Below are 25,287 nucleotides of genomic sequence, written 5' to 3'. Positions count from 1 at the left end.
TCCTTTCTAAACTTCCTACCATGTGTGCAGGTTCCTTTTTATGGTGGAAAATGTCCAGTACATTTTCTATCTATAGGAAAAGTATACAAACCAAATCAGTGAGCCCTCAAAGTCAGACCCGCCAAAACTTCTAAATCACTCTGTAGGAGCTTCAATCTTCCCAAAGGCAGCACAGGGCCTCTGGGGGGGGCTGTCCAGGGGCCTCCCCGCTGCACCCACGCTTTGTGATCCCGGGCTATGGGGGGCAAGAGGGAAGAGGGGCCTCTGGCACCCACTGCCCCTGCCCTGCATTCTCCACAGAAGGACTCGGGCTGAGTTTCCCTGAATCTGCAGGTGGGATTCTTGCTCTGCGTTTACTCTGTGCATTCCTGGTCTTGACATTTAGACTGTCCAAGCCCCCGATTTATAAAAGGGAATAATCAGTATTATCTTTCAAGACACTTGTCAGAATTAGAGAACATATGCAAAGAACACAGGCCCAGGGCTCCTAATACATGAGTCCCCGGGTGCTGTCGCTCAGCCGTGCCCAATTCTTTGCGACCCCTGGACTGTAGCCTGCCAGGCTCTCCTGTCCATGGGATTCTCCGGGCATACTGGAGTCGGTTGCTGTGTCCTCCTCCAGCGGATCTTCCCGATCCAGGGATCTTCCCGATCCAGGGATCTTCCCGATCCAGGGATCTTCCCGATCCAGGGATCCAACCCACATCTCCTGCATCTCCCGCATTGGCAGGCAGATTCTTTACCACTGAGTCACCAGGGAGGCCTAGACGCATGTGAGTAGCCACAATTATTAAAAGCCCCTTCCATGGTGGACCAGGCCTGGCATCCCCTGACTATGCTGCTTCACTTCTCTCCTGTTCACCACGCAGACCACAGCAGGCGCACACCTGCCCCTGGGCCTTTGCTCCACCTGCAGCGCTATCTTGGCTTGCTTTCTCACCTCCTCAGTGTGGGTTCTCCTGACCTTCCTTTCTGTCCCTGCAGGGTGTTTGTCTGCAGCACGCACCTACAGCCAGATATACTGCAGACTTACCGATGTCTCCCCAACAAGAACATGGGCTCCTGGAGGGAAGGGATCTTTTTTTTGTATCTGGGGATACCTGTGGTATCCCCAGCATCAGGGACCCCCCCGTGGGCCCCGAGTACTGAGAGACTGAATGTTCTGGCTGCTTCTTACATGACAAAACCTAGGGAACTATTTTGGAAAGATGCTCTGCTGTCTTAGCAGGTAAAAAAAAAAACTAACAACAGCCAAACAAATAAACAAAAGTCTGATGGCAGAAGTGCCCACAGCCCTTGACCACCTGCAGCCCCAGGGTCTCCACTCCCCAGACACCGAAACAACCTCTCCCCCAAGTAGACTGCACAGACCCACTTAGCAGGCCTTCAAATGCCACCCAATAAGACTGGGAAGGTGCTGAAGTCAATGTGAGGGTTTCAAAATATCAATGAAAACAAGAGTTGTGAACCTAAACATGACTCAATGTACCTATCAGATAGGCAGAGGTCCGAGGGACGTCTGAACGCTATCTGTGCAGCCGCAGGAACTGCGGGTATGATAGGGTCCTGACATACAGTAGGTGCATAACAGTGACACAGAATCTTTGCCATTCCCCGTCTCCTTCATCCTCCTGCCACCTGTGAGGTGGACTTTTCCGAGTCGGTTAGTTCCCACAGCGGCAGGGTGGGCAGGGTGCCCCCACCTATGTATGGCCCCTCTAAACCACACCTGGAGAAGAGTGACCTTGCCTACACTGGGCTGGAATTTTGTTTTCTGAGACCCCATGTGAAAACTGCAGGGTGAGAGCAATGAAAACAGAATCACCAGGGACAAAAGTTATCTGGGAGGCTTGGGGGAGGAAGTCATTGCATGACTGACTGCCAAACCCTCCATGGAAAATGAGACATAAGCCCTAACCCGTTCTGTGAAGCCCCCAAAACTCTGGTCAGTTTTCAAGGACATGCTGACATAACTGATGGCAAAGTAGCCCTTTTAATGAGATTTGGAAAAGTGATGCAACAAGTAATTTTCAGAGAACTGATGAAGCCAAACTCACTTCTGTAATGCTTGGCAGGGCTGGGGCTGGGGTCCCACCACCGCCACCATCGCCAGCCCCCAGCGGAAGGGAGGGTGCGGCCCCTCAGGTGAAGGAGGCTTGGGGCTGTGAAGCTCTGCTCCATCACAGAATGCAGAGTGCTATCACAGCCACTGGGTGGGTGAAGGGTGGAAGTCGGAGTCGTTCACTTCATCTACCCCTTGCATCCTTTCGTATATTTAAATGACATGTTATAATTTTGTGCTTCCAGCTCATGGGGATTTTGAAAGAACTTAATCCTCATTCTGCAAATGCAGACCCCAATCTCCAGACTGGGATGTGAGCCGCCCAGGACCCCCAGCATTTCTGCTGCAGATGCAGGACAAGAAAGAGCCTCTACCTGTCCCAGTGCAGATCAACCATTCGCTGTGCCTCGTCCCTTCCCACTGTTCCCACCCCGCTGAACAAAAGCCAGAGCCCCTTCCAAAAGGTGGCCTGTGAGTTATCTGGTAATGTTTTCCCTGCAGCCAGGGCCTGGTTAAAAATCAAACGTACTACAGCTCCGATTGCTCCCACTGAAAGACACACCAGGGAGGTTCTCATCTGGAAAAAAAAAAAAAAGAGCCAGAGGACATTCTCTGCCTCATTAAAGGGCAGAGGCTGCAGGACAGACTCGCCACTCCACGCCTGCTATCCTGTGACGATTCCCTGCCCACTCCCACTTGACTTTTGAGTGGGGGCTATCTCACAAGGAGGGAAAGAGACACCCCCAAAATATTTCAAAAGAAAGTGAAGAAGACAGGAAGAAAAATGAAAACATTCCTTCCCATCCTGGCTGAACACAGATTAACCAATGCCCACCTGTGCTCAAAGGTATGTGCTCACAGGTATGTGAAGAATTGGCCAAAGGGAAGGCAACATCTCAACTTCACCTCCATTCAAGTACCAACCACTCGGCCCCCAAAAAGGTGTAGAACTGATCTGTACTAAGTTCAACTGTCTCCTAGCCCTGCTTCCAACAAAAAATCAATTTTAAACGAAACAGCAAACCTGATAGATACACTGAGCTGCTGAAATCTTTCTTTCTTTCAAATACTGAATCTATGACTCTTATGTTTTACCTTTGTGAAAGGTTTGCTTTGAAAAGTAACTTTTCATTTCAAAAGCGCTAACAGTATCTTCCCTGCAAGTCTTCACTGGAGAAAAGCAGAAAACTCCTCTCCAGGAAATGTCCATGAGAGTTTTCTAGGCACTGGCCCCACGGCTGCTAGTCAGTTGTTAATGGAGACTGAAATGGAATATTCAGCAAAGTCCGATGACATGCTGGGACGAACCAGCCTGGGGAATACGGAGAGGAACAAGAGACGGAGGGCGTCAGGCACATCTCATGGCATCAGATGGGTCAGCAGAGACAGAAAGAAAGAGCATGACTGCAGGAAGGGATGTTTCCAGGAGCCGGGGCTCTCAGGTGTGGCTGCATCCAGGTGAGGTTACAAAGAATCGTGATTTTTCTCATCAGAGGAGGGCAGAACACAAGAAATAGCCCTCTCCTGCAATAGGGCTGACATTCCAAAGACAGAGGTTCTTTTTAAGAATCTCCTCTGTGCCAGGACGGGCTTTCCAGGTGGCCCAGTGGTAAAGAATCCTCTATAAGATGAGAAAACAGAAGCTCAGAGAGGTTATGCTAACATTTAATATAATAAAAAGTTACTGGAATCATCTGGAATGCAACCCTACCTCTGTTTCACTCCCAAATCCATGCTTTCTGTTTTTTTAAAAACACTGGAATTCTAAACCTGACAAACCACTTTAATGTGAAATTAACAATTTAATTTTGGAAAGGAATTTGCCTAAATATTTTCTTTTCAATTCCCTCTCTCCCTCTCACACACACTCCTTAGAAACTACTTAATCACTCTGCTTTCCTCCCTAACTCCCAAAACGGTCCGTTGTCGGGACAGGAGCCTATGTTCTGAGGCTGCTGGGTTGATGATGGCAGTGTTATGTCTGTTTCCTAGGCTGCAGTAGCGGGAGCTCATGGCAGGCTGTGTGCATTTCTGTCCTGAAAATTAAGGAACTGTTCCTGGGTAGACCACTCAGTACCCACCCACTGTGCCCACCGCGCCCACCACACCCACCACACCCACAGCCACTTGGAGCCCTGATAAAGGAAAGGCTCCCCACCCACCCTGACTCACCAGGAGACAGGCTGTGTCTCTGGGCACAGCCTGCTGGCCACTGTCAGTCACTTCTACTTCCTGCAGCAACCCCACATGCACCATCTCCAGCTCGTTCTAAACGACTCTCTTACTTGAGGCCACTCAGCTAAACCAATTCACTCTATCAAAAAGACCCAATACCAGAACCTATACATCCCCATAGAAGTCTTCTAATCGCAGTCATCCCTGGAACAGTGCCTGAGAAGAAAGAAAGAAATGATGCCATTGTCTGCATCCACATCCAAGGTACTGAGAGAGCAACCAGACTCCAAACACTTGAACTGACATCCCGGGGAGAGATCAGGGTGGGAAACGGGCTCACGGAGAGCAGGCTGCGGGCGATCAGGGAAGAGTGGGGTGACAGAAATGTTCTTATTGTGGCTGGGACGGGAGTTTCAGGACAGGAAGTTAAACTCCTGGAACTGGGCAGTAAAGAGAGTGAACTTCACTGTATGTAAATTATACCTCAATGATTCAAAAGATCATGAATTCAAGACAGAAATGAGGCTCACAGGGCAACAGGCCCCCGCTGTGTCCACCTTTCCCCCCTCCCCCCTCCCCTCCTCATCTCCCCTTCTGACTCCACTCCCCGCCTCTCCACCCCCTGCTCCTTGAATTCCTCCACCTTCTCCCTCTCTTCCAGGATCTTCCTTCCTTTTCCTAGATTCCGTGAGATCGTGGAGAGTTCTCTCATCTTCAGTATAGCTGTCAGGGTCCCTTTGTGCCCCACCCCCCAACCCCCCGCCTTGTGACATAAAGCTTGTTTTAACTTTTTCACTGGAGCAATTTATGTGCACATCCTCAGTCCCCCTCTAGACTTTCTGGCATAATCAACCTGGGTGTGAATCCTAATTAAAAATCCTGCCCACAGCTGTGTGACCCTGGGTGAGTTACTCAACCTCTCTGAGCTCCACTTCCCTTACTGAAGAAGTTGGCTGGCAATGGGGTGCTTGACGAGGTTTGCCCAGGATCATCCTGGTGATTCAGGGAGACCAACGTAAAGGGAAGAGAATAGGTAGGCACCGAGTGGACACTGTCTCTGCAAGTCCCCACATCTGTCCTCCAGCCTAGAGCCTGAGGAATAAGAGTGTCTCATGGGGTCCCGTAAAAGAGTATTCTTAACTCAGCCTAACTGACCTCACACTTTGGAATTATGTTGAAGAATTGCTTTTTAACAGAGATCTAAAATAAAAGACGGATTTTTAAAAATACTATTTGAAGATTCTATAAGTCATCTCGTGTGGGGCACAGTAGGGCCCTCCAGCTGCCGAAGCAGCCCACCTCCAGCTCTCACCAGCTGTGCAACACTGCTCAAGCCACCTAATCTGCTCTGCTTCTCAGCCTCCTCTGGGACTAATAACCACAAAGACAAAAGCAGTTAGCAGTAAGCTAGCTAAGTGACGCCAAGGGCCTCTGCCGTTGTCTTGGTGGATTCATCACAAACTCGCTTCTGCTGAATCCAGGCAGTTGTGGGGGCCTCATCCCATTCCACAGGGCCTAGCAGCAGGATGAGCAACACTTTGGCAGATCTTTCAAAGCGTTCCCAGGGCCCTTCCTCACCTCTGTACCTCTCGGGCCCCTCACCCTGTTAGAGACCATCTCTCCCAAACATGCTGCATCAGCTCTGACTGACCAGTGTGGGAACCCGTGATAAATTGCCCAGCTTTAAATTCTGAGGACGGGCCCTGGAGCATTGGCCCAGCACTGCAAGACACCCAGAAGCAGGGGAGCATCTCAGTGCCTGCTGTGTGGCGTTCGGGCAGAGGGGGCACTGGGGCTCCAGTGTCTGAGGCATGGGGACGAGCGCCAGAGAGCAGGGCCCCTGAAAGGGGGATGGGCCCAGAGCAGGAGGCCGGGATGAGTGGGGTCAGTGACCCTCCGCGACCTCTGGCCAGGAAGGGAAGGCTCTGGGAGTGTCCCAGGGACGCCTCCTCTCTCAGGGCCTGTGGGAGCCGCAGGACCTTCAGGATCAGGAGAAACACCCAGGCTTGGCCGGTGTCCCTCACAGGAGGGTCCCTGTTAACTCACTGAGTCACTCACGCTGAGATCTCTCTTTTTCCACTTGGACATTTATAACTGCAGCATTTATAACCTCTCAGGAAACACAGCACGCTTTTATTTTACTGCAGTGGGGTTCTGCCTCTGGGCTAATTAAAGGCTCCCTTGCATGTATATTGAACTAGTTCCTATTCCAAACAAATCGAGAGCTAAGAAAAGACGGCCACACTGGGACCTCTCAGAATTCGACCTTTAGTCCACAACAGCACAGATGGGTGATTGCGCTGTCCCAGGTGAGATGAAACGTGCCCCTCTTCTAAACAAAAGACAGACAATGCTATGAGCAGCTCAGAACCCCAGGGCTGTGAAAGCCTGGCCCGAGCTCTCCTCAGGCCAAGTTCCAGAAATAACTCCATGTAGCATGGAACTTCTCTGGACATGCCATCTCACACCTTGAGAGCAAACACCTGCCCAAACCCCCAAACCCAATACCATCCCCCTGAATGCCAGGCGGGGAGACACCTAAAGTAGAAAGGAGGCACCTGGCCTGCCAAGGGGAACGGATGGAATCGCTCCATTGGGAGCCAAGTCAGGCTCTGTGTAAATGTTTTCTGAAATCGAGGCAGGCTATAAATTCTTGGAAAAAAATAGAGCAGGGGGAGCAGGGTGTTCCAGGCAGAGAACCACATGGCTTGTGGAAAGGGACGTGCCAACAGCAGGGCCCACGTCTGGGACGCTGGAGCCACACAGATTCCAAGCGCTCCTGGCAGTCCTCTGGGTGAGGCCCGGAATGCGGCGATAACAGAGGCCAGGCTTCACGGTGGGGCTGTGGCAGGCGTGTCCCAGCCACGGCGACCGTGCCCCAGACAGCAGGCACAAACAACGCCGGCAGGACACTCCCATGGGGGGCCCCCCTCTCCTGTCCAACCAACACCCCAGCCTGGACCATCCCATCAAGGGCACTTATCTTGGCACCTGGTTCCCTCCCAGGTACTCGTCACTGTGGAAACACGCCTGAGCCCCAGCTGGCCAAGGAAACAGGAGGCCCTGTGGCCCACTCAGAAGTCACCTGAGCGAGCCAGCCACGGAGCGGACCGTGAGCTTCTACATATAAACTTCACCTCAAACCATTGCTGACCCTCCAAAGGCAGAAGCAGCTAAAACTCCTCTCACCTGCAAATAAACAGTCTTCTGCCTGGCCTTTCTTCTTGCCAGGTTAAAGCTGCTGTTCTGCTCATCACTTACCACCGGACATCCTCTCCCCTAGCAGAAGCCACACACACAGACACACACACATAGACACACACAGACACAGACACACACACACTCCCTGCTTACCTTGCTTCCAAAGAGCCCTGTAGCTTGTTTAGCCCACAACCGTTGGACCCCTGAAGGAAGCCTTCAACCCCAGAACATAGCATCCCGGGGTGGGGGTGTGTCTCCTCTGCCAACGACCCAGTCTTGCTCTCCAGGCAGTACAGAAGGTAGAAGATCTTGTTAGCTAAGAGAGGGACTTTGGTTCCACCAAAAAAAGGCCAGTGCAATGTAAACACATGGGTGGGGTTTCCTGCAATCAGGTTTAATGAAATTTGAACCCTGGAGGCTGAGGAGGCGGGGAAAAGGCTTCAACTGGAGAGCCACCCAGCTAGACCTGTGTTCACTCCCAAGACTTCTCAGCTGACAAACTGACGGGTGGAGCCAGCACCAACCTGCTCCGGTTTAGAAATCAGTTTCAGCATCATTTGTGTCCTTCAGCTACAGTCTTCACTTGTGAAGTCTTTACCTTACTGTCTCCATGTCCTGGGACTGTGTCTCTCTTTCAAGCTCGACGTGGCCAAGTTCACTGTCAGTGTTAACTGCACATGGCCCATCTTTCAGTGTTTACTTGCACACCCAGACTTCCACGTTCTGCCCAGCAAGTGCCTCTGCACCTCAGGTCTCTTTGCATGCAATTTAGGTGGGCTTCAGCCAACAGTTTACCCCTCTGCTTTGACTGCTTGTTGGTCAAAGCACAGCAACACGCTCTGAGCCTTAAATGAATGTAACACACCAGAGCAAACAAGCAAAGCTGTTTGGACGCCTTCATGTTTCCACAGCACAACTGGAACCCTCACAAATGTCGCCACTCAGCCTGAGATGGAATATAGTCAGCACATCACAGACACAGATGTCTCCAGCAAACCCCCAATGGCCACTAAGGCACAGGTTATGTCTGTGCTCAGGAGAAAACGTCTGTTTTACTGTGGGACATAAAGCACTTCTTGTGCAAGAAGGTCTACTCAGTTTAGTGCTCAGTAAGGGTCCTAACCCGGAGAAGGAGATGGCACCCCACTCCAGCATTCTAGCCTGGAAAATCCCATGGACAGAGGAGCCTGGTAGGCTGCAGTCCATGGGGTCACGAAGAGTCGGACACGACTGAGTGACTTCACTTTCACTTTTCACTTTCATGCATTGGAGAAGGAAACGGCAACCCACTCCAGTGTTCTTGTCTGGAGAATCCCAGGGACAGAGGAGCCTGATAGGAGGGCGTCTATGGGATCGCATAGAGTCAGACACGACTGAAGCGACTTAGCAGCAGCAGCAGCAGCAAGGGTCCTAACCAATCCCCATTCCTATCAAGGGAACTGACAGGACTGTGCCCACTCTGCAAATAACACTGTCACTGCAATCAAGCAACTAAGTTGAAAGAGAGTGAAAGTTGCTCAGTCACGTCCAACTCTTTGTGACCCCATGGAATTCTCCAGGCCAGAACCCTGGAGTGGGTAGCCAGTCCCTTCTCCAGGGGATCTTCCCAACCCAGGGACTGAACCCAGGTCTCCTGCATTACAGGCGGATTCTTTACCAGCTTAGCCACCAGGGAAGCCCAAGAACACTAGAGTGAGTAGCCTATCCCTTCTCTAGCAGATTTCCCGATCCAGGAATTAAACCGGGGTCTCCTGCATTATAGGCGGATTCTTCACCAGCTGAGCTACCAGCGAAGTACAGGAAGCAGCTAATTGATCACTTAACACTTTTCTTCAAAGAATTCACATCAAAAGAAAAAAATTAGAAACCGAAATCTGAAAGATCTGGTTTGAGGACTGAGATCAATGGGCCCTGCCATGTTATAGCCAAGGCTGTGCCCAGAGGGCGTCCCAGTCTCCTACAGGACAGAGTCTTAAAATCAGACCTTTGCACCCCAAAGCTGACAACTGTATGAAAAAATAACAGAATAAGGTGCCAACAAAGAGGAAAACAAATCTGTACACTGGCCAGTGGTCTCTTTTCTCCATTTCTAACACAGAGAAGCTGCATGACTAGTTGTGTGTCAAAAGGAGGCTGGCCTTTCATGAGGCTCATTTCCCACTGTGGGGGGTGGAAGGTGAGTTTTCCTCATCCTGGCAGCAGCTTCACAAAGGAGCTGCGACAGCCTTCATGAATGCACAGCAACTGGCACCAGCGAGGCCTTCAGATCTTGGCAGTCATGCTCTTGCCAGCCTCTAACACTTGTGCCCAAAACACTGTCATATTCCCTGCACTCCTACCTGTGGGTTTCAATCACACAGAGCCCATTCAGGCTGTTCCTGTCAACTTCTCCTGAAACAACGTGGTCTTGTGAGGCTCTGCTGATGTGTGGCCAAAAGGCAGTTCTGCAGCTCAGTGTTTTGACAGGCTTCAGAACTTTCCACTGTACCGAAATGGAATTTTGTGCATGAGGTTACATAGCTAACACAGAAAAGACTTGATGGGTTTCCTGAATATTCCTGGGAGTAGTTGGCAAAGTGGGACAGGAGACCCTCAGAAGGTTCACTGTGATTCCAATGTGAGACCCATAAAGACAGAAGAGATAACCAGAAAAGGAAACCAACTAGGACTAAAAGAAGTGGAAATTTCACAAAGTAGTAGAAAAGATGGGCAATAAAAGAACAGCCTTAGGCCAAAACGTGTACAGGAAGGTTCACTGCAGCATTAACCACAAGAGGAAAAAAGGTGGAAAAAACCCAGATGCTCACCTGCTGGTGAATGGATCAGCACACTGAGGTCTAGTCACACTCTGGAACATTATTCGGCCATAAAAAAAGGAGTGACATACCGAAAATGAATGAACCCTCAAGTCATCACGCAGCGTGAAAGACGCCTGTCATGAAAAGCCACACACTGCAGGATTCCACTTGCATGAAATGTCCAGATGAGGGAAATTCACAGAGAAGGAAGATGGGTGGTCTCCTGGGGCTGGGAGAGGGAGGGCTGGGGAGTGACTGCCAGGGGGTTTCATTTGGAACTGACAGACATGTTCTTTAGTTAGAAAGTGGTAACAGTTGCCTGGCCAGACCCAGCCCCAGGACCGTGGAGCGGCAGCAGCCCACCACAAGGCTGGGAGAGGTACCTCTGTCCTCACCCCACAGCAGGCCATCTTCACCTCCATCCAAATCTCTTTTCCCTCTAGAAGACCACGCTTTCCCTCCAGCCCCTCCTGAGGTGCCTGCTTGGACTCCCAGAGCTACAGGAGATATAGTCCGACCCCAGAACACCCCTCATTGCCACAATTCACAACACTGCCAAGAGAGCATCACAGTAAATGACAGAGACCCCCCTTTTTTTTAATATAAAGCATAGGCACATGATAACTGTCTCTAAAGAGACAAAATACAGGATGTTCCCAGTTGCCCCCTTCTACAAAACACCTCCCTTTTCCTTTAATTCACAGGGAACTTTTCTCTCCGGTTTGCAGCATTTTCCAAAGGTAGCATGTGATAAAGTCACAAACATGGGATCTGAAACCTCTCCTCCCTGCCCTACATTTGTTGAGTCTGAAGAGATGGGAGGCAGGGTGATAGTGAGACCACATCAGGCAAGAGGTGGAAGGAGGAGCGAGATGCGTGCGTGTGCTGCAGAGGAGGGGACTCGCGAGCATGCGCATCCCGGGCCTCTCCTCCTCAGGCTTTTGGTTCTAGTTGCTAATATGAAGCTTGTAATCTTTCCTGAACTGGGGATGTCGCCAAGTGTCAGAGCCCTGACTTGGCAGAAAGGCACCTGCAGGTTCTGCAGGGAATACTGCAACCCTGCCTGCTATTGAGAAAGTTCTCCACATGGAGGGCACAGAAGGAAATTCACCAGGTTTGGTCTGAGCTTAATCCACGCAGCCAATGTGCAAGCGTCCAGGCTGGGAGGGAGGTGGAGGAGCAAGCCAGGGGAGGTGGGGGGCATGACTGAGACGCAATTCGGTAAAAGTGAGTCTGTGAGACCTTTCAAAGAAGGGAACAGGAACAAACTCTTTGCCATGCCATATTTACACACTCTCTGAGCTCACACTAGTGTAGAAGTTGTGTGACTTGGGGTCTTAGGGAGACCGGGGGGGTCAGGTCCACTTCTAGTTTCATCTTTCGGAGAACCCACTGGCAGTCAGAACTCAGGTGCTGGTCCCCAAGGCAGAATGCCAGTGACGGGGTCCAGAGATGTGCACTCCAGAGCCAGGATGCAGGGCACGGGCAGGCCGCCCAGGGAGCCACTGCTAAAGCAGGTGCAGCATCGAGGGGCAGAAGCAATGCCGACACTGGCCATCAAGGAGGAAAGTGAGAGCCGGATAAGCATGCCCTTGGCTGAAGCTGAGGGCATGTCCACAGCCACCTGCCTTTCATACCCCTACCCCAGAGCACAGGACATGCTCACCCCCAGGGTGGGTCCCCCCCAGGGTGGGTCCCACAGTTCGAGGGATGTGGGCAGGCTGAGAGCCAAGGACCCCAGTGAAATCAAGCCAACTCTCAGTGCTTCTGTCCACTAGCTGTCCTGGGATAATGCTTCTTAAGGCCTCCAGCCGTCGCTGGCAGGCTGTGTGTGTGTATATTAGTCTTTCAGTTATGTCCAAGTCTTTGCAACCCCAGGGACTGTGGCTCACTAGGCTCCTCTGTCCATGGAATTCTCCAGGCAAGAATACTGGAGTGAGTGGGTTGCCATTCCCTTCTCCACCCTCTCAGGTAGGAAGGCTAAGGGTCCCCAAGAGGAGGAAATAAACTCCAAGTAGGTCACGGCCTGCAGCTGCAACCTTTCACTGGGAGGCTGACGTGGGCTAATTCGTGCAAACTTGTCCAGATGACATGAATTTCAAGTCAATTTCTCTGACACCACTGAGATGGCAGCTCAGGGCCAGTTATGACTCATTAATAGGCTCCAACATCGCACTCGCTCTTCTGACAGGATCCAATCCCCTTCAAAAAGTTAACACCCAAAGGACTTTATGGTTCCCAGCACAAAGGTGAGACTCTTGTATTTCAGGTTGAAAGTGAAAGTGAAAGTGAAGTCATGTCAGACTCTTTGCAACCCCAAGGACTGTAGTCTACCAGGCTCCTCCGTCCATGGGATTTTCCAGGCAAGAGTACTGGAGTGGGTTGCCATTTCCTTCTCCAGGGGATCTTCCCAATCCAGGGATTGAACCTGGGTATCCCACATTGTAAGCAGATGCTTTACCATATTTCAGATTAGATGAAGCCATTGCTCTCCATCCCAATCACTGCCCGAAATCCCTTATCAAAACAGGATTAACTCCAGGTCACGGGTTCACATCTGGAAGGGGACCTGCAAGGCCAGAGCTGGAGGCTTAAAATCAAGAGAGCACAGGAGGGCGCTTCCTGAGATCTGAGCAAGGTGCCATCGGCATTTAACAGGTGGGCTGCATTAAAGCAATTACTCTGCTCTGAACTGTCAAAGCAAGCAATGTGAAGGAAAGTTTTGCAGGATGCAGGATCTAAAGCAATTCCCAGCCTGGGTACAGAGTGGAAGGGTTCAGTGAGTGGCTACAGTGGCCAGACACTGATGATGCAGCCACTACATTCTGGAAGCTCAGCCAGCAGCATTCCCATTCTGCCAGGGAGGAGCTTGACCTTGGACAGAGAGCAGAGCCAGGACCTAAGGTCTGATCTGCCGGATTCCAGTGGACCCTCTTTTGGATAAGTCACCAAGGTATGCTTTGCTTTTCCAAATCTCAACACCTGACAACAGTTTCTGGGGAGAAATACTTTCAAATGCATTTTCAAAGTGTGCATCCATGCTAAGTCACTTCATTCATGTCTGACTCTTTCTGACTCTATGGACTGTAGCCCACCAGTCTCCTCTTTCCATGGAATTCTCCAGGCAAGAATACCAGAGTGGGTTGCCATGTCCTCCTCCAGGGGATCTTCCTGACCCAAGGTTCGAATTCACATCTCTTGTGTCTCCTGCATTGGCAGGCGGGTTCTTTACCACTGCTGCTGCGGCTGCTGCTAAGTCACTTCAGTTGTGTCCAACTCTGTGTGACCCCATAGACGGCAGCCCACCAGGCTCCCCCATCCCTGGGATTCTCCAGGCAAAAACACTGGAGTGGGTTTCTTTACCACTAGCGCCACCAAATGGCAACATCTAAATGTCACAGCTTGATCCAGAACTTGTAACTGCACACACCTGTGGCCAGTTCTTCCGGACCCAACTTGTCCTCACCAGCGGCCTGACTGCCAGCGGCTCGGTAGAGCGTCCTGCATGGGACAGTGACAGGACTGGGTCTTACTGTAAAAGTGATAAGAAATCAGAGGCCCCCTTTCTGCAGCCCACCCCCATGGAGCTCTGGGGCCACTGTGGTTGCCTGGAGGCCAACTCTGATTGGCCAATGTTTATTGGGCGGTGACCTGAAGTATCAGAGCCCTAACCTGGGGGACAGCGGCCCCTGTCTATGCAACCTTGGATCCACAAGCTTTACCTGCGGCCAGAAACACACTCGTTGGTTAAAGCCAGGAACAGAGGAAAGGAGGGGCACAACAAGGCTTCATGCCCAACCATGGGCTGTGCTGCAGGCCTCACTCTGGTCCAGGGACCAGCAGGTCTTCAGCTGGAAGGATGAGGTTTGCACCAAATAGCACTGGGGTCAAACAGGCCCAGACTTACTTGTGTCCCACTTCCACAGTCTCCATCCTGCATGATCTCAAACACACGACAACTCACTCAGCTTCACCTGTGACCACCAACAGTGCACAGCCCCAGAAAGCTACCAGGACCCCTCACCAAAGTCCAGCTTTTGATTTCTCTTGGGTATTTCCCCCTTTATCTCTAAAATGGGTCACAGGGTCTTACGTGGATCAAATAAATAGCACGTGAGAGGCTCCTGTAGGCTGCCCCACTGTCCACCCCCACCCTCCGTTTCTCTCCTTGAGACAGCGAGAGTCCCATGAAATACTGATGAGGCAGTGGGAGCCCCAGATCCCCTCTGGGCCACAGAGCTGGGAGCAGAGAACTGAGTCTCCGTGATGAAGACAGGACATCTGGAATCAAGTGTCCACGCGTGAACGAGTTCACGGCTGGTGGAAGAGGCACACTTTGCCTGGACATAACAAGGGGTCAAGGTCCTTGACTGCAGGACTGCAGAGGGTCCACTCCAGGACAGCAGAGATAAACACAGTTTAGGTCGGTGTGTGTGTGTGTGTGTGTGTGTGTGTGTTAACCAGCAGGGACTAGAAATGGAAGCACACATAGTGTGTGTGTGTGTATGTGTGTTTTAACCAGTAGGTACTAGAAATGGAAGCGCACATAGAAGGGAGGGCCAAAAGACATCATTTTCTAGCCAAAAACATAGGCTGCCAAACCTTCCTTAACCCCGGAAAGTTTTGCCCTGAGGGAAGCATGGCTGAGACTGCTTCCCGCCAGCCAACGCCCCCCGCCTTCACAGGAGGGCGGTGCGGGGGGGGGGGGGGGGGGGGGGCGGCGGCACTGGTGTCCTCCTCCAGGAACGCAAGCCAGGGACTGAGGCTCCAAGTGAGAGCTAAGGGCACTGGGAATGAGGAATGAGCTCACCAATGCAGGTCAACCCCACAGAGGAGCCTGGAGAGCTGGGAGACGGAGGGAACCTCAGGAAGGGTAATGATTCCACATGAGGGGAACTGCATGTTTTGTGCAAGGTGGCTGTGTAAGAGTCTGCAGGGCCTTGGCAGCAGGGGCCATCCACGCAGCACCTACAACAGTGAGAACTCAGAACCCTCCATGAGCTCCACTGGGAGCAACTGTAACTGACGAGGGGTCAGATAGGGGTAGGAAATTAAGAGGTACAAACTATTACGTATAAAATAAATGTGACATGAGGATATATTGCACAGCATAGGGAAAACTGCCAATATTCTATCATAACTATAAATGGAGTATAATCTTTAAAAATTGTGAATCATGATGTTGTATATCTGTAACTTGTATAATATTGTAAATCAACTATACTTCAATTTTGAAAAAAAAAAAAGTAGATGTGCAAGGTCTTAAAAAAACATCAAGAGCAACTGAGACCCTCAATGGAATGCAGTGTGGTGAATGAACCGGGCATGGGAATGGCGCCTCAAGGTGTGTACAAAGGCTTGATACACACAGCACTTAGAGACCGTGCCTGAAGTACAGGAGGGATGAGGGCTTCACCTCTAGACAGCAGGACGCTCTGTATCACAGAAGTACTGACATGACCCCAGACTCTCCAAGTGGACAAGCTGAGGAGCCTCGTGCCCGCCCTGACGCCCTGAGTAGACACAGACATCCCCGGCCAGTCCCTTCAATCCCAGCGATGCACAAAGATGGGTACATGTGGAGTTATCACCACAACACTTGCTTTTGGCTATTTAATGTCTGGATGGAACTAATTGGACAAAATTGTTTTCACTCTCTCCCCCAAATCAGGTCTGTTCACAATTTGGTGCTTGAAAAAGATGAAAGGCCGTGTTCTCAAGCACCTAGAAGAAGTCTGATCCCTCCTCTTTGACACTGACCTCCAGAGGCTTCTTTCTATAAACCTGGCAGGTGCCACCCTTCATTCCTTTTCTCTTTCATGATACTTGTGACTCAAACTGCAGATCCCGTGGCAAACAGAGAATATGTTTGGGAGAGACGGACTCACAAAACAGAGACTAAATGACGCAGCCATACAACCTGGACACCAGTGTAATGAGCAAACAGAAATAGAACCCACATACCTATTGCCCATGGGGCTCCCCAACAGTAGGAAGCCTGCCAGTGCTCAGACACCAGGCATTCCCCTTCCGCAATCAGGAGGGCAAGGGAGAGACAGACATACAGCTTCAGGTGAGGAAGCTTCTAGATGACAAATTCACTAACTGACCATCACTATGCAGCTTTGTCAAAGCTCAACCCAATTCACCAAGCCTGATTCTCACAAGTGCCCTCAGACTCACAATGGTGTGGACTCTTGACAGCCTCCAAGCAGGCTGCAAGGAGATTTTCGATCTAAAGGTGAACAAACTGCTTGTTCCGGGTTCTATTCTCCAGGAACTGATAGCAAGGTAACAAGACTCACCTTCACCGTCTGCACTCAGGTTCTCGTATGAGTCCCAGCGGATTAGCGGGTCTGCTGTGTTGAAGTCCACAATCACCCTGTGGTCATTCTGCAAATGTTCACATCCTGCAGGGTGGTGGAGGGGACAGGGGTGGACAAAGGGTGTTAGTCCCAGTCAAGGCGGCATCTGCCAGCAACGCAGAGAGGAGCCTCTGGATCTGAGTGCCAGCACAGAGTCCAGATCCACACCCTCCCCCACAAGCCTGCCAGTAATCTGAGCTGGAACTGAACAACAGTGCAAACCACTTGGCAGGAAGGAAAGGTGAACACTCGTCCTCTGTCTACCAGGTGGGAGGCTCTATGCTCTGGATGCGTTTCTGCACAAGGGGATCACCTGGATGGCTCTGCAGGTCAAGGACCCAGCAGAACCCTGAGGAGCAGCCTCAGGGCTGGGGACGGGAGGGGTGGGTTTGGGCTCTTGCCTTTCAGAGGCTTCCAGGAGGATTCTTATCCCCACAGCCTTGCATTTAACTATTCATGCCTCAGTCTATGGCACTGGGCACAGAAATAGGGTGCTTCTTTTCCACAGCTATTAAAAACTGAATTAAAACATTCACAAATATGCATCTCGGTGATGGAAATGAGCCATTTGTCTTCACAGTAAAGAGACTGCTTTCTCTTTCAATGTATTTTTAGAAGAAAGGAGTCTATTTTGCACACAAATCATTGCAGTCTTTCTACTATATTTCTAGTCCTCTTTAAAAATATGTGGTTGCTTTTTAAGGGGAGAAGTAAACAGGGCATCAAGACATGGTCCCAATCCTGAAGTTCTGGGCCCTTCTTTGGGCAAGTCACACCATCTCTGGGGTCTTTACCTGGGCCCTATTGTCTCTAGGCTAACACCTTCCCATTGTCTAATATTCTATTTTTAATGTATTATAAATCTTTCCAATTATGTGCAAAGGTGGGAGGTTCTACAGAGACTCCAGCATACACATCACCCAACCAGGTCAGCATCTTGCAGCCCCCTCCACCCCTCTGCCAGCATTCTGCATTCTACCCACCTTGAATCTTCTCAGGAGTGGCTGAGAAGACTAACTCAATCTTCCCATTATCAGGAAAACGGTCATCTAAAAAAGAAATCCTATTTCAACAAATTTGGAGACAAGACAACAAATGAATTTTGTCCTTATATTCCTACCAGGGCAACACCACTCCCAAATCTCCAACAGCACACCAATGACAGAGAAAAATGTTAGCATTTTTACTGCTTCTCCAGATTTTTTCCTTTGTTGGAACAATCATCAGTCTTTTGTGAGACTGGAAGTAATTTTGTCAATCTGCTGGTTTGTGGTGTGGGGGTGGGGCCAGTAGTGGAGAACAATGACAGGAACACATAAGGCTCCCGGGGGCCACCCACTGAGGGCCCATTCTCCCTACACTCAGTCTGGACCCAGGGAGGGACCTCACCTTTGCTCGCATTGTCCAAATCCTCCTTCGCAAACACAAGTCTGTAGCCCTGAACAGCCCCGGTGTGAAACTGCAGGCGGAAAATGACATCGCGGGTGGCCGAGCGGTACTTCTTATGGTAGCACTTCACCTGGGATAAAAAGGGGTGTGTTTCCCAGGGAGCCCCACCTGCGAGGAAGGCTCCTGTGGGAGTGCACAAAGAAGACATCTGAAGAATGAAACTGCGCAGCCTCTTTTTCCTAATTTCATCTAAATACTCCACATTTTACCTTAAAGCCTTTCTGCTCTCGTGAAAGGAGCAGGCAGTCACTACTTTTTGTACTCGGCTCAATACTTACATTGTGTGCCATAACTGAGAGAGAAAAAGATGGCAAGAAGGGAGAAGGGAGAGAAAGGGAAAAGGCCTTGGAATATAAATTCCACGGCTGGGCTGTCAAGACGTGCTGAATGACAGTTTGAGACCAGTCTCCAGAATCACCAGGGATGTAACTTGGATTCAGGCTGTGGCTCCGAGGCGCAAGGTCTCTGGGAGCAGCTCAGGCCTCTGGGGTGACGGTGCCAATACACAGGGTAAAAGCGCCCCTTCCGGGCACTTGGCAGGGAAGGGTGGGTGGAGGAGGGGCCCTGGCACCATTTCTCACCTTTCCACGGGGGGCCCCCTGCCTGAGGGGTCTGAGAGCAGGGCTGCCCGTGAGGAGCGCAGGAAGGCCACGGCAGAGTGGTGTACTGCAGCAGAGAGGGCCCTTCCTCCCTCCTAAGTAGGGCAGAGGCTCCTTTCCAGGGTCCCCAGGGGTTCAAGCTCACAAGCATCCTAGATTCTGCCCTCAGACACTCAGAGTGGAGGAGGCCACGCCCTGCACTGAGCATGCCCAGGAGGAAGGGAGGCTGGAGGTGCAGGGATCTCACAGGCAGCCATGCTCACAAAAGACTCAGGTCGGAAAGAGATGGGCTTCAGATATCTTGTGCCAGGTCAATGAGAAGCAGTCGCAGCAAGTATGGTCCAGACCAATGATTCGAGAGATGCTGTAGGTGACTGATCTGTGTGTATGTTCAGTCACTCACTCATGTCTAACTCTTTGCAACCCCATGGATTGCAGCACGCCAGGCTTCCCTCTCCTTCACTATCTCCCGGAGTTTGCTCAAACTCATGTCCATTGAATCAATGATGGCATTCAATCATGTCATCCTCTGTCCTCCCCTTCTCCTCTTGCCTTCAATCTTTTCCAGCATCACAGTCTTTCTTTTCCAGTGAGTGGGCTCTTTGCATCAGGTGGCCAAAGTATTGGAACTTCAGCTTCAGCATCAGTCCTTCCAATGAATATTCAAGGTTGATTTCCTTTACGATTGTCTGGTTTGATCTCCTTGCTGTCCAAGGGACTCTCAAGAGTGTTCTCCAGCACTACAGTTCAAAGGCATCAATTCTTTGGCACTCAGTCTTCCTTATGGTTCAACTTTCATATCTATACATCACTACTGAAAAAACCATAGCTTTGATTATGCCAAACTAAGCAAACTTTTATTGGCAAAGTGATGTCTCTTTTTTAATATGCTGTCTAGGTTTGCCATTGCTTTTTTTCCAAGGAGCAAGTGTCTTTTAATTTCATGGCTGCGGTCACCATCCACAGTGATTCTGAAGTCCAAGAAAATAAAGGCTGTCACTGTTCCCACTATTTCTCCATCTATTTGCCATGAAGTGATGGGACCAGGCCTTCAGTAACCAGAGAACCATCACTCAAGAGAAAAAATAAAGATCCAAGGAGCTTCAGCCCCTTAGGGCAAACCCCAAAGTCATATACCTCTGTGCTATCTACAAGGAAACAGTCTGATAAATAAATGAAGAAATGTACACAGACCGTCAGGGGAGCGATTCATGTTGACAAACACAAGCCCCACATTCACTATGCGGGAGGCACCAGGTGGCCTGTGCACACTCCTGGTGGGAATCCAGACTCAGGCCTGGCCTCCACGCCCCTGTCCAGGGCTGGCATATGGAACCAGCCCACGAGAACTCTTCAGAAATGTAACAACGTCCATTTACTCTCCAACAGCAAATGATCTCCAGTCGCCAAGTCCTCTCTCATTTCATCCAGGGTCTCTGGCTCCTCAGCAGGGTCCAACCAAAGGCTGCGCCCCTAGCCTTCCTTCCCGAGATGCTGCTTACGTTCTCACCCCTCCAAGGCCCCTGCACCACACTGACTGCTGAGCAGAGGGCCTCATCCCACACATGCTGCAGCAAGACCCCCACGGTGAGGACATGCTCCCACACACCTATCTCTGCTGGATGATGGACCCACCCTCTCTGTTTGCCTTTCTCCACTGCTACCCTGGAAGTGAGAGGGAAAGGGGGAGAAGACTTGGAGAAAAGGCAAGAGAGTTTCAGGGACATGCCAGTCTGACTCTGAAGTCTTTATCAATACTGAGGGGAAACAAGGCTGCAGGATAACAACAAGGCCTCCCTCCAGAAGCTGACAGCCCCTGACGGAAGTGGCCCCAAGCCAGCCCACAGGGTCACGCCTCACGGTAGCTCCCCTCCCTCAATTTGGCACCAGGTTCTGTGGGCAGGTAGAGCCCCTGGTGGACACAGGGCATCACAGGTGCTCATAAAGAAGCATAGACAGCCTAAGGGCAGGGGAGGATGCCCCTCAAGCACAGCTCCCTTTGGGAGAATCTTTCTCCTGCTCTGAGTTAAAGGGTTCATCCTGCAGCCAGCTCCTGATGTACACAGCTCATCCCAACCAGAAGCCCGCAGGCCTGCCCCCACCTTTCCCAGAACCCAAGGTACTCGATGGTCTCCCCGCCTCTGGTCTCACCATCGCTCATCACAGCAGCTATACACAAATACACACACACACACAAACAGAGGGTGACTCATCAGACATGAATCCCAGCCCACTCCAGGAACCAGGAGGGGGGAGGCAGAGGTCACCATGTGCCTTGGAGCAGGGGAGGAACAGCAGATGGGTTCGCCCTCCTCTCCCCGCCCCCTGGCTGCTTGCTCTCAATTGTCCTGGGGCGCAGACACCTTCCCAGGCCCTGCATGACTAGTGTCTAAAGACTAGTTTTTCACAGGACAAGGGTTCAGGGTGGAAGGAAGAGCAGGGTATCCCACTGCCACAGAGCACCCGCCTTCTGCACACACGTGCCCTGCCTGAGGAGCTTCCGGGGACTCCTGACAAGCGGCACTGGCAGAGCCCTGAGCCTTTCCCACAGCCTGCCCGCTGTTTGACCACGTTCTCTTCCCACAGCTCACGGCTGCACTTGCCACCCGCTCCAGTCCTCCTGGCCACCTCAGGAATGAGCCCAGCTATCTCCTGAAGGCGCAGAAAGCCACAGGCGTCTCCCTCGCATGGGGACCCACAGCTCCAACCAGAGAGGAGATGAACTCACCTCCACCCAGTGGAGCCCCACCTCTGGCACCTCCCGCAGAGTCAGTAATGATTCATCATCCAAGCCAATAAATGTTAGTAGTGTCAGTGAGGAGACCAGAATCATACGCTTAACACTCCATGGAAAGAATAAGCAGCATTTTGCTTGACAGAAGTGCCAAAAATGCTTCTTTTAAGGTACAAAGTATCAGTAGCATTTTATAAAGATTAGAGTGATGAAGGTTGTAATACCCACTTCATCCCTTCAGCATTAGCAGTTTTATTTACCTATGTCTCCCCAGCAAGTTTCTAAGAACACATCAATCCCCTGCCTTCAGATTTTAGAGTATCTGCACTAGAAACAATTTCTCTCCACTTTGCTGGTGGGCCTGGTGGCTGTTTACACAGGCATCAAAGAGCCACAACCAAACACCCTTAAAGGTTTAGCAAGCCTAGTAGCTGCCGTCCTAAGTCACAGCACCTACATCATCCAGGGCCAACACTAACCATGATTTCACTTGGAGGTAAAAATGATTTCAGAGGGTGGCAAGACTGTAACTCACTCCCTAAACCATTAGGAGGGCAGAGGTAAAGCTGTGAATAGAAAATACAAGATCTACTGAGGGCTTCCCGGGCGGCTCAGCAGTAAAGAATCTGCCTGCGATGGCGGAGACATGGGTTCAATCCCTGGGTGAGGGAGATCCTCTGAAGGAGGGCACACTGATCCACTCCAGTAGTCTTGCCTGGAGAATCCCAGGGACAGAAGAGCCTGGCGGTCTACAATCCATAGGGTCGCAAAGAGTCAGGCAACTGAGACAACTGAGCACGCATACACAGATCCACTGGGCTGAGATACAGATGGATCGGGCCGACCCAGGTCTAGGAGACTCACGGCAGAGGGAGAAGGACGCATGCACAGCAAGTCACAGGGCGATCACAGACAGCCCATAACTACGCCCAACAGGAGGCTGAGGATGCATTCATGCCCAGAGGGGCCGAGGACGCATTCATTTTCCCTCTTCTTACTTAAGTGCCCTTAGCAAGAAACAATAAACTAAGGTGTTGTTTGCTTGTGACAGCTCCTTGAGAAGGGTCCCCTCTGTTTAGAAGTCAGGTTGCTGGAGCCAGGCAACGCAGCCCCACAACTACGAGGACGAAATGTAAGTGGCCATGGGGTTGCACAAGCAGGGGCAGCAAGACGAGGCATGTGGATGGGAAAGTGTTTACAAGCCCACTGGGGCCCTGGACCACGGCCAGTTCTTGACAGGGCTGCAGCCCACGTGAATTCCTTAGCAAGGTTACATAACAACACGGCTGTGCTTGCAAACACTCTGCCCTCCCACTTAACAGAAGTGTTTACTGAATATCTGAGGCTCTGCCCTTTAGGAGACAGCGTCCGAACCTCAGTATAAGCACATGGCAAAGATGGGCAGGTCAGGTGTGCAATGGGAGGGTGTGTGGGGACAGGCCGGCCATGTTTAGGTAAAGCTGGACGATGGGTGGGTGTCACCCTGGCTTCACCAGTAATGGGCCCCTCAACAGCCCGCAAGTCAAAGGAATGACAGATGGAGTCCACTCCACTTTTCCCCACAGTGTCCCCAACCCAAAGAGATCACAGGGCCTTACTTCTTGCAAACTTGACCCCTATAACCTTTGCTGACCTGTCTCAAAAGAGAATCAATCCCCATGAGGAAAGAGGCAGGTTTATCTGTGCACAGGGCTGACATTTACCAAAATCAAAGCAGGAAAAAAAAGCAAAAGACAGCATGCTGTCTCAAAGGATGGTGACCATGGTGTCGCCTTGGGACACCTTCCCTGGGAGCTCCCCTTCCACCTTCCGAAGCAGAGGCAGGCTTTGCAGACGCCAGACAGCCCGGCCGAACCCTCTGCGGCTGTGGGTGGGAAACCCATAAAAGCATTCTCTGCAATGCAGGATTCGGTCCAACTCATGACGGCTGCCAAATTCTTGATGAGAAATGAAAATGCCTCCATACTTGAACTTTAACACAGAAAGGCCCTGACATATTCTCCATGTCCTCCGTTCTCCACTGAAGGCAGGCCCATGAATGCGCACTGGTGCACACCAAGCGGTAACTGACTACAATTGAAGGACAGGACAAACTGAAATGAGCAGGTCTCCCACAGTTAGGCTGAGACTGTGTACTTCTCCTGCCTCAGAGATGTGGGAAACCAGAGCTGATCTGCACAGTAGGAGGGGACACGGCTCCCCGCTCTCCAGATGCTCAGCCAACACCATGGAATGTTCTGCCACCGTCTACCCCCCTGTGCTGAGCCTTGAGGTCATTTTCAGGTTGAACCAACAGTCCTGGGATTTGGAGGTGCAGCGTGTACAGATCACACAATGCAGTGTGTCCCCCAGATTATGTTCTGAGCGTGGGGATACCTGGGGCTGATCCTCCAGGCCGGCCGGTGCTGTCAGCATCCTTTGAGAGTCTCTCCTCCTCAGACACACGGTAATCATGTGAGCCTTCAACTCCTGTGAACCTTCAACTCCTGCCTCTATGCATGTGTGAACACTCCAAATTCTCCTGGCACGAGAGTGATCACCAGCGCATCTCACTCAACGTTCACAACCACCATGTTACCTGGTTCAGGACATATGCTATGGGGAATGAATGAGGGCATGAGTGAACACTGGTAACAAGTCATAGCCAAGGGTGCTGGATAACCCATGGTACCTGACTCCACTCTTAACCTTATTCAGTTCAGTTCAGTTCAGTTCAATTCAGTCACTCAGTCATGTCTGACTCTGCGACTCCACAGACTGCAGCATGCCAGGCTTCCCTGTCCATCACCAACTCCTGGAGCTTACTCAAACTCATGTCCATTGAGTCGGTGATGCCATCCAACCATCTCATCCTCCGTCCTTCCCTTCTCCTCCTGCCCTCAATCCTTCCCAGCATCAGGTTTTTTCAAATGAGTCAGTTCTTCGCATCAGGTGGCCAAAGCATTGGAATTTCATCTTTAGCATCAGTCCTTCCAATGAATATTCAGGACTGACTGGTTGGATCTCCTTGCAGTCCAAGGGACTCTCAAGAGTCTTCTCCAACACCACAGTTCAAAAGCATCAATTCTCGGCATTCGGCTTTCTTTATAGTCCAACTCTCACATCCATACATGACTACTGGAAAAACCATGGCTCTGGCTAGACAGACCTTTGACTAGACGGTTTATTCTAGAATGGGTTTACTCAATGGACACAAATACTATGGGCTGAATTCTGTGACCCCAAGATTCACCTGTTGAAGTCTTAAAGGTGGTGAGGGTAGTCAGGTTATACAGGTGAGCCCTAATTCAATCTGACTGGGGTCCTTTTAAGAAGAGACCAGGACCCAGACACACGCAGAGGGAAGATGACGTGAGGGCCTGGGGAGAAGAGAGCCGTCTGCACGCCAAGGAGAAGACCCCCGGAGAAATCACCGCTGCTGACAGACACCTCGATCTCTGCCTTTCAGCCTCCAGCACTGTGAGGGAATTCATGTCTAATGTTTGAGCCCCCAGTCTGTGGCACTTTGTCATGACAGCCCTGGGAAACTAATACAAGAGGCTAGCGCCACTGTGGGGCTTCATAGAGATCAACAACTAAACTAAACCTCCTGGGTGATCATTTCTACAAATGAAGCAAGGAAAAATTACCCCGTGGGATGGAAAATTACCCACTTCCAGCTGTAAGCTGTCTCACCCTTCCCCCGTCTGATAATGCTGCAAAAAAATAAGTGCAGAGTGTACAAAAATGAACTGTAAACACAGGAAGTATAAATCAAATAATAATTCAATCCAAAAATACTCCATGTTAAGAATGGACAGAGGTGCAGGAAGGGGCTGGTTTTATCAAGTTAAGCATTTCCTGTGATGAGATCTGGGAGATCCTATTTGCCCTCATTGCCAATGGAAACAAAACTTCATGGAAA

The 25,287-nt window shown here is 50.9% G+C and overlaps 1 protein-coding gene across 1 annotated transcript in view; it reads right to left on the bottom strand.

Moving 5' to 3' along the window:
• The window catches only part of TNS3 (tensin 3), a 185,372-nt gene that overhangs the window by 68,773 nt on the left and 91,312 nt on the right, over positions 1–25,287 (bottom strand). The window contains exons 14-16 of the mRNA XM_052638481.1: positions 17,991–18,120; positions 17,585–17,650; positions 16,542–16,646 (exon numbers count right to left, since the gene is read on the bottom strand). Coding sequence (XP_052494441.1) covers positions 16,542–16,646; positions 17,585–17,650; positions 17,991–18,120 — 301 coding nt within the window. The remainder of the gene's footprint in view (positions 1–16,541; positions 16,647–17,584; positions 17,651–17,990; positions 18,121–25,287) is intronic.

Source organism: Budorcas taxicolor, chromosome 4 (genome assembly GCF_023091745.1).
Source record: "Budorcas taxicolor isolate Tak-1 chromosome 4, Takin1.1, whole genome shotgun sequence".
In the NCBI taxonomy this organism is placed as follows: Eukaryota; Metazoa; Chordata; class Mammalia; order Artiodactyla; family Bovidae; genus Budorcas; species Budorcas taxicolor.
The sequence above is the reverse complement of the archived record's forward strand: the minus strand, read 5'-3'. Positions and strand labels throughout refer to the sequence as shown.